The 9,966-nt window shown below is 40.9% G+C and overlaps 1 protein-coding gene across 5 annotated transcripts in view; it reads left to right on the top strand.

Annotated features, from left to right (window-relative positions):
• The window catches only part of cntln (centlein, centrosomal protein), a 366,307-nt gene that overhangs the window by 28,252 nt on the left and 328,089 nt on the right, over nt 1-9,966 (top strand). For all 5 annotated transcript variants that reach the window (XM_067983463.1, XM_067983465.1, XM_067983464.1 and 2 more), the window contains exon 2: nt 1,474-1,566. In XM_067983463.1, the coding sequence (XP_067839564.1) occupies nt 1,486-1,566 (81 nt within the window). In that variant the 5' untranslated portion in view covers nt 1,474-1,485. The remainder of the gene's footprint in view (nt 1-1,473; nt 1,567-9,966) is intronic.

The raw sequence follows: 9,966 nt of genomic DNA, 5'->3' as shown, positions 1-9,966 counted from the left end.
AGAAAAAAGCCCAGAGAATGGGCAGCACCGGGCCCGGGCCGGTCACCGGGGGAGCGGGCAGCACCGGGCGCGATCAAAGCGACGATTTGCAATGCAGCCCGACCTCATAATGACCCGGGGTTAGGGGTTGGGTTTGATGATAGGAATCGGGTTCGGGTTAGGATTCAGGTTCGTGTTAGGACTAGGTTAGGTTTGGTCGGCTTAGGACCCTGTCAGGGTTTGGGTCAGGGGTCAGGGTTTGGTTTAATGTTAGAGCTTGGGCTGAGGTTGGGGTCAGGGGTTGGGTTTGAGGTTAGGACCCTGTCAGGTTTTAGGTCACGGTTTGGGTTTGAGGTTAGGGTCAGTAACCATTATTGGCACTGCTATTGTCACTAGACACACCCATTGCTTTCATTGAAACTGGACGGTGAAAGATATTCCGCGTTTAGGATTGACGGCAGTCCAGTTTCAGACTAGGCTGATTGTCTTTTTTTTTAGTTGGACTGTCTAGAAATTAATACAATAATTGGTAAACTGGGTATTAGAAGCTTTCCTTTAAGTCGATGTCACTCTTTCCATTTACTTTTGTATCATATAAAATGCATGCATGAGTTATTGAGATTTCCAATAAATTTCAATTACTTTAAGGAAGGACCAGAACTCAAGTTATGATCCCAGCTGCACCCTGCTCTTATGCTGACCCCTGTTTAGTTTCCGATTTTGCTAAACATGACAGATTTATGTAGCTGTTTTCATATATTTTTATTATTGACGTTATATGACTAATAGATTCTTTCAAGGTTGTTTAACCTTCTGCTTCTATGGAGACCTTTCCAAAGGTTTGTTAGTGTTTGCAAAATGGAAAGAGAAGTAAGCTATAAAGTACCATATGCTATCATTACTGGTCTTTGATCTCGGAACAGGAATCCACCATTCAGTCCCTCTAGCCTGTTCAGCTATTCAATTAGATTACGGCTGATTTGTATCGTAACTCTATCTACCCACCTTGGTTCCGTTACCCTTACCTAACAATAATCTATCAATCTCAGTTTTGAAATTTTCAATTGACCCTCAGCCGCTTTGGCTTTTAGGGGGAGAGAGTTCCAGATTTCCACTCCCCCTTTGTGTGAAGAAGTGCTTCCTGACATCACCACTGAACACCTAGCCCTAATTTTAAGTTTACGCCCCCTTGTTCTGGACTCTTCACCAGAGGAAATAGCTTGTCTCTATCCTTTAATCATCTTAAACACCTCAATTAGATCACCCCTTAATCTTTTATACTTGTGGGAATACAAGTCGAGTCTGTGCAACGCCAGATTATACCTGGTATCATTCTGGTGAATCTACGCTGCACTCACTCCAAGGCCAATATATCCTTGCTTAGGTGCAGTCGCAGAACTGTAGGCAGTACTTGAGATGCAGTCTGACCAGATTTATTGCAGTAATTATCATCGTCTGATTATAATACTTTTCTTCCTGTGCTTTTTTAAAAAGGGTTTCACCAACATGGCTTCAAAGCAGCGTGACTCTCACCTACTACTGGAGGAACAAGTGCGGAGACTGTCGGAAGAACTTGCTCAGTGTCAGGTGGGTTTTACTTGTGTGGGCTGAAAGTTGTCCACTTTTGCAGTTGACTTTGTGTGGTCCAGGAGAGTTTGAGATTTTAAAATCTTTTGACTTAAAGCAATAGTGAAGAATGCTAGAAGTTAAAGTGAAGGAGAATTTTCTATTATTTAAACTTGTCTTCCATAAAACCATAGATTCTGTGTTCTGTTGCACTGTAGATAATATATATGACTGATTATTATTTTACAAATAGTTTGGGTGCTATAAACTGAAAGGTTTCACCTGTTCACACTTTGATCTGTCACTTAAACCTGAGATGATATTACAGACTAGAAATTATTGCTGAGTATGTACTGTGAATTTAATGTATTTTGTTTAGGATTAACAATGCAAGTTTAATAAGTGATAACGCATAGTTTTTGAACTGAGAAATCGAGCAGGTAGCATGTTGATAGGACTTCAAACTAGTAAGACGGGGGAGGGATCTGGTGAAAATAACATAAGTCTGAAGATAAAAGAAATAGGAGATGAGAGTAAAGGTCAGACCCAGGTAAGGAACAAGGGTAACACGAACAATCAGGGAACAAATACAGTTATAGAACGTAAGTACAAAATGACTGTTAAAAAATAAAGTGAGGGGAACAATTATCAAAAACAAATTAAATGGCCTGTAAAGCAATGTGCACAGCATCCGAAACAAAACGGGGGAACTAGAGTCAATAATTCATAGCGAGGAGCCAGATGTATAGGGATAACTGAAACTTGGCTACATAAAGAACAGGACTAGCAGTTAAATATTGCAGGAAATAACGTATTTAGAAAGGATAGGGAAGGAAAAAGGGGGGGGGTAAGTAGCTGTACTAATTAGAGACAACACAATGGCAGTAGAAAAAAGGGACATAAGTAACATTAAGATAGAAACAGAATCCATATGGATTGAGACAAAGGATAAGATGGGATTGACCACATTAATAGGGATATTCTACAGACCACCTAATAGTGGAAGGTAAGTGGAGGATAAAGTATGTAGACAAATCTATGAAATGAGGAAGAAAAACATTGAATAATAATCATGGGAGATTTCAACAACCCCCAAATAAACTGACAGGAAAAGGTAGAGAAAAGGGAATGAGTTTTTACAGTGTGTACAGGGCTCCTTTCTTACCCACTATGTGAGAAGCCCAACAAAAGAGGAATTACTGCTGGATCTAGTAATGGGAAATGAATCAGAACAGATAAGAGATGTAAGCATTGGAGAACATCTAGACAACAATGATCATAACATAATAAGACTTAAAATAATGATTGAGAAAGAAATAAGTAAGACAAAGACCAAAGTAATAGATTGGAAAAAAGCTAATTTTAAGGGGATGAGAATGCAGCTAGGGAAAGTAAATGGGAAAAAAAATTGAGAGAGATAGAAAAGCAACGGGAAATATTTAAAACGGTGATCAGTGGAGTTCAGGAGACATATACTTCTAAAAAGCAAGAACAAACTAGCCAGTAATGAAACATTATGGATGAATAAAGAGATAAGGATAAAATTGAAACTAAAAAAGGCATACATTAAGTGCATAGACAATAAAGGAGATGATGATAAAAGGGAATATGAAGAGGTTAGGAAACAGAGAAACTATGAATATCATGGAATATAAAAAGAAATAGTAAAGTATTACACAGACACATAAATAACAAAAGAATAATCAGGATAAGGATAGGGCCACTAAGGGTTGCACAAGATCAGCACTGATTTGTTAAAGGAAAATCAAGTTTGACTAACTTGATTGAGTTCTTTGAAGTAACGGAGAGGGTTGATGAGGGTAGTGCAGTTAATGTTGTGTATGTGAACTTTCAAAAGGCATTTGATAAAGCACCACATAATATACTTGGCAAAATTAAAGCCCATTGGATTAAAGAGACAGTGGCAGTGTGGATACAAAATTGGCTCGGGGACAGAAAGTAGAGAGTAGTGGTGAATGGTTGTTTTTCAAACCGGAGGGAAGTACACAGTGCTGTTCCCCAGGGGTCGGTATTAGGACCACTGCTCTTTGAGATATATTAATGACCTGGACTTGGGTATAGAGGGTATAATTTCAAAGTTTGCAGATGACACAAAACTCGGAAATGTAGTAAACAATGTGGAGGATAATAACAGACTTCAGGAGGACATAGACAGACTAGTGAAATGGGCAAACACATGGCAGATGAACTTTAATGCAGAGATGTGTGAAGTAATGCATTTTGATAGGAAGAATGAGGAGGCAATATAAACTAAATGGTGCAATTTTAAAGGGGGTGCAAGAACAGAGAGACCTGGGGGTGCACATACACAAATCTTTGAAGGTGGCAGAACAAGTTGAAAAGGCTGTTAAAAAAGCATATGGGATCATGGGCTTTATTAATAGAGGCATAGAGTACGAAAACAAGGAAGTTATGCTAAACCTTTATAAAACACTGGTTAGGTGTCAGCTGGAATATTGTGTTCAATTCTGGGCTCCACACTTTAGGAAGGATGTCAAGGCCTTAGAAAGGGTGCAGAGGAGATTTACTAGAATGGTACCAGCGATGAGGGACTTCAGTTATGTAGAGAGACTGGAGAAGCTGGGGTTGTTCTCCTTAGAACAGAGAAAGTTAAGGGGAGATTTAATAGAGGTGTTCAAAATCATGGACCGTTTTGATTGAGTAAATAAGGAGAAACTTTCCAGTGGCAGAAGGGTCGATAACCAGAGGACACAAATTTAAGGTGATTGGCAAAAGAACCAGAGGCGACATGAGGAAGCATTTTTTTGCTCAGCGAGTTGTTATGATCTGGAATGCGCTGCCTGAAAGGGCGGTGGAAGCAGATTCAATAGTAACTTTCAAAAGGGAATTGGTTAAATACTTGAAGGGAAAAAATTGACAGGGCTGTGGGGAAAGAACAGGGGAATGGGACTAATTGGATAGCTCTTTCAAAGAGCCAGCACAGGCACGATGGACTGAATGGCCTCCTCCTGTGCTGTACCTACTATGACACTATGATAGAATAAGTCCAGGGAACTATAAACCATTTAGCTTAACATCAGTGGTAGGAAAGATAATGGAATCTTTATTCAACGATGTAATAGAAAAACACTTAGAAAACAAAATATAATAAAGAATAGTCAGCACGGATTTCAGAAGGGAAAGTCATGCTTGACCCAACTTTATTGAATTCTTTGAATAAGTAACAAAGAGTAGACAAGGGTAATGCAGTGGATGTAATATATTTGGATTTTCAAAAGGCCTTCGATAAGGTTCCGCATTGTAGACTCATAACTAAGGTCAGGGCATGTGGTGTCGGGTCAGGTAGCAGAATGGATAGCAAGCTGGCTAGAAAACAGAGAGTAGGGGTTAAGGGTAGTTACTCAGTCTGGCCAAAGGTGGGAAGTATTGTTCCACAGGGATCAGTGCTGGGACCACTGTTGTTCACAATTTACATTAACGATTTGGATTCGGGAATCAGAAGTACAATTTCAAAATCTGCGGACGACACGAAATTGGGGGTGTAGTTATTACAAAAGAAGAATGCGTCAAAATACAAGAAGGCTTTAAAACTTACAGAATGGGCGTGTAATTGGCAAATGAATTTAAATATAGATAAGTGTGAGGTGGTGTATTTTGGTAGGAAGAATAAGGAGGCCACATACTGCTTGGAGAATAATAGTCTAATTGGGATGGAGGTGCAAAGAGATCTATGGGTACAGATACAGAAATCACTAAAAGTAGCGATGCAGGTTAATAAGGCCATAAAAAAGCAAACCAAGCTCTGGGGTTCATTTCTAGAGGACTAGAATTGAAAGGCAGAGAAGTTATGTTAAACTTGTATAGAACCTTGGTTAGACCACATTTGGAGTATTGTGCACAGTGCTGTCTCCATATTATAAAAAGGATATAGAAGCATTGGAGAAGGTGCAAAAAAGATTCACAAGGATACCAGAACTGAGAGGATATACTTATCAGGAAAGACTGAACAGGCTGGGGCTCTTTCCTCTGGAAAAGAGAAGGCTGAGGGATGACCTAATAGAGGTCTTTAAAATTATGAAAGGGTTTAATGGTGTAGACGTAGAGAAAATGTTTCCATTTGTGGGGAGTCCAAAACTAGAGATTATCAATATAAAATAGTCGCTAATAAATCCAATAGGGAATTCAGGAGAAACTTCTTTACCCAAAGAGTGGTGAGAATGTGGGACTCGCTACCACAAGTAGTGATTGAGGCAAATAGCATAGATGCATTTAAGGGGAAGCTAGATAAACACATGAGGGAGAAAGGAAGAGAAGGATATGCTGATCGGGTTAAATGAAGTAGGGAGGGAAGAGGTTCGTGTGGAGCATAAACACCAGCAGAGACCAGTTGGGCCAAATGCCCTGTTTCTGTGCTGTAAATTCGATCTATTGTATAGAGGAAAACAACATCAAAATACTGCAGATATTGGAAATTTGAAATAAGAGAAAATGCTGGAAATGCTCAGCAGGTCAGGTAGCATCGGTCATTGACCTGAAACGTTAACTCTGTTTCTCTCTCCACAGATGCTGCCTGACCTGCTGAGTGTTTCTAGTGTTTTTTGTTATTGTTGTATAGAGGACACTGCCTGGTGAATGGTTTTGAAGGCAGTGTTGTCTTTCTGGATTTTTATACTGCCTAAGGCACAACATGCCAGCACCAGTCTCTAAATCACCATCTTGTTTTTGGCTGGTTGATGTGTGTCAGCTTGTAGCAAGTTCTTCTGTTCAGTTTATTGTTGGCTTTTCACATTCCTCTTTTGGGGATTGACTGAGTCTGTTGAATGATGGGCACAGGACCAGTAGACTCCTGACAGGGGAGACTCAACTTTTCATCCTCACGAACTGAGTGCCATAATCTTAAAATATTGGGAGAAAACAGGAAGATTGGGAGGATTCAGCTATGCTTTGTCTCCTAGCTATTCAGCAGTGGAAGTGGGGATCAACGTTGCAATCAACAAGGATTTCAAGCAAGCTATGGCTTTGCTCCTTCGCTAACTATCTTACTCATCACTTTATTCATCCAGTTGAATAGGGAAAATATGTTATGAAGAGATTTTGTCAGATACTGTGACAAAATCAGTTTTCATCCTGTGATGAAGAGGGAAAATTGCTGTATTATATATGTTTTATATAACATATAAAGGGTAAATGTATTATTGAAAAAAAAATTGCTAAGATAGAAACTATCTTTGCTTACTATAAATACAAGCTGGAGTCTGGAGCCTAGCTGTGTGCAAGAATGCAGGCTCCAGATCTGCAGATGGACCAGAATGTGAAGCTTTGTCCCAGGTGCTCTTGTAATTACACTTTGGTCAAACATTAATAGAGGTGCAAAGCATGAGCGAGGTATAAACAGAAACTTGTCAAGTGATTATGTGCACAGGATGCACTATTGTCTTTGAACTCGATTGAATGAATGATTTGTTCTTTCCCAAGCATCTTTGGCTCAATTTTCTGCCCAGTTTCAGTTTCTGAGTTAGATGGAATCATACAGGACAGAAGGAGGCCATTCGTGCCCATGCCGGCTCTTTGAAAGAGCTATCCAATTAGTTTCACTCCCCTGCTCTTTCCCCATTGCCCTGCAAAATTTTCCCTTCAAGTATTTATCCAATTCCCTTTTGAAAGTTACTATTGAATCTGCTTCCACCGCCCTTTCAGGCAGCACATTCCAGATCATAACAACTCTGTGTTTTAAAAAAAAATTCCTCTTGTCACCTCTGTTCTTTTGAGAATCACCTTAAATCTGTATCCTCTAGTTACCGACCCTTCTGCCAATGGAGACGCTTTCTTCTTATTTACGATCATGGTATCATAAGGTTTAGAATAGCTATAGAAAAGGACATGGACCACTCTAAAGTAAAAATACTCAATTGGCGGAGGGCCAATTTCAATGGAATGAGAACAGATCTGGCCCGGGTAAATTGGAATCAAAGATTGGCAGGCAAAACTGTAATTGAACAGTGGGCAGGCTTTAAAGAGGAGATGGTTCGGGTACAGTCTAGGCAAATTCCCACAAGGCAGAAGGGTAGGGCAAATGAAGCCAGAGCTCCCTGGATGACAAAAGAGATAGCGAGTAAGATGAAGTGGGGAAAAAAGGGGGCATATGACATGTCAGGTTGATAACACATGCGAGAACCAGGCAGAACATAGAAAGTTCAGAGGGGAAGTGAAAAAGGAAATAAGAGGGGCAAAGAGAGCGTATGAGAATAGACTGGTGGCCCACATAAAAGAGAATCCAAAAGTCTTCTACAGGCATATAAGTAGTAAACAGGTAGTAAGAGGAGGGGTGAGGCGGATTAGGGACCATAAAGGAGATCTACTTATGGAGGCAGAGGGCATGGCCGAGGTACTGAATGCGTACTTTGTATCTGTCTTTACCAAGGAAGAAGGTGCTGCCAGTGTCTCAATAAAGGAAGATATAGTTGAGATACTGGATGGTCTAAAAATTGATAAAGAAGAGGTACTTGAAAGGCTAGCTGTACTTAAAGTAGATAAGTCACCTGGTCCGGATGGGATGCATCCCAGGTTGCTGAGGGAAGTAAGGGTGGAAATTGCGAAGGTACTGGCCATAATCTTCCAATCATCCATAAATACGGGGGTGGTGCCAGAGGACTGGAGAATTGCAAATGTCACACCCTTGTTCAAAAAGGGTGTAAGGATAAAAACCAGCAACAAAGGTCAGTCAATTTAACCGCAGTGATGGGGAAACTTTTAGAAACGATAATTCGGGACAGAATTAACAGTCGCTTGGACAAGTGTGGATTGTTTTGGGAAAGCCAGCACAGATTTATGAAAGGCAAATCGTATGTAACTAACCTAATAGAGCTTTTTTGATGAGGTAACAGAGAGGGTAGATGAGGGCAATGCAGTTGATGTGGTGAATATGAACTTTCAAAAAGCATTTGATAAAGTGCCACATGGTGGGCTTATCATCAAGATTGTGGCCTGTGGAATAAAGGGGGCAGTAGCAACATGGATGCAGAATTGGCTAAGTGACAGGAACAGAGTGTAGTGGTGAACGGTTGTTTTTCGGACTGGAGGGAGGTGTACAGTGGTGTTCCCCAGGGGGTCGGTGCTGGGACCACTGCTTTTCTTGGTATATATTAATGACTTAGACTTGGGTGTACAGGGCAACATTTCAAAATTTGCAGATGACACAAAACTTGGAAGGGTAGTGAACAGTGAGGAGGATAGTGATAGACATCAAGAGGACATAGACAGGCTGGTCACAAGGCAGATGAAATTAAATGTAGAAAATTGCAAAGTGATACATTTTGGCAGGAAGAACAAGGAGAGGCAATATAAACTAGAGGGTACAACTCTATAAGGGGTACAGGAACAGAGAGATCTGTGGGTATATGTGCACAAATTGTTGAAGATGGCAGGGCAGGTTCAGAAAGCGGTTTAAAAAAGCATACGGGATCCTAAGCTTTATAATTAGAAGTATAGAGTACAAAAGTATGGAAGTCATGATGAACCTTTTATAAAACACCAGTTCGGCCACAACTGGAGTCTTGTGTCCAGTTCTGGGCACTGCACTTTAGGCAAGATGCGAAGGCCTTGGAGGGGTGCAGAAGAGATTTACTCGAATAATTCCAGGGATGAGGGACTTTAGTTACATGGATAGACTGGAGAAGCTGGGGTTGTTCTCCTTGGAACAGAGAAGGTTGTGAGGAGATTTGATGGAGCTATTCAAAATCATGAAGGATCTAGACAGAGTAGATAGAGAGAAACTGTTCCCACTGGCGGAAGGGTCAAGATCCAGAGGACATAGATTTAAGGTGATTGGCAAAAGAACCAAAGGTGACATGAGGAAAAACTTTTTTACACAGCGAGTGGTTATGATCTGGACTGCACTGCCCAAGAGGGTGGTGGAGGCAGATTCAATCATGGCCTTCAAAAGGGAACTGGATCAGTACTTGAAGGGAAAAAATTTGCAGGGCTACGGGGATAAGGTGGGGGTGTGGGACGAGCTGGATTGCTCTTGCATAGAGCCGGCGTGGACTCGATGGGCCGAATGGCCGCCTTCTGTGCTGTAACCTTTCTATGATTCGACTCTATCAAAACCCTTGAGGTTTGGAACACCTCCTATCAAGTCTCCCCTTAACCTTCTCATTGAAACATATAAGATTCTGAGGGGGCTTGACAGGGTAGATGCTGACAGGTTGTTTCTCCTGGTTGGAGAGTCTAGAACTCGAGGGAATAGTTGCAGGATAAGGGGTTGGCCATTTAAGACAGGTGAGGAGAAATTTCTTTACTTGGAGGGTTGTCAATCTTTGGAATTCTTTACCCCAGAGGCCTATAGATGTTGAGTTGTTGAGTATTTTCAAGGCTGAGATAGATAGATTTTTGGACTCTAGGGGAATCAAAGGATAGGGCGATCGGGTGGGAAAGTAGAGT

This window comes from Heptranchias perlo, chromosome 4 (genome assembly GCF_035084215.1).
Source record: "Heptranchias perlo isolate sHepPer1 chromosome 4, sHepPer1.hap1, whole genome shotgun sequence".
Taxonomy (NCBI): domain Eukaryota; kingdom Metazoa; phylum Chordata; class Chondrichthyes; order Hexanchiformes; family Hexanchidae; genus Heptranchias; species Heptranchias perlo.
This window is presented reverse-complemented; position numbering and strand designations above follow the sequence as displayed.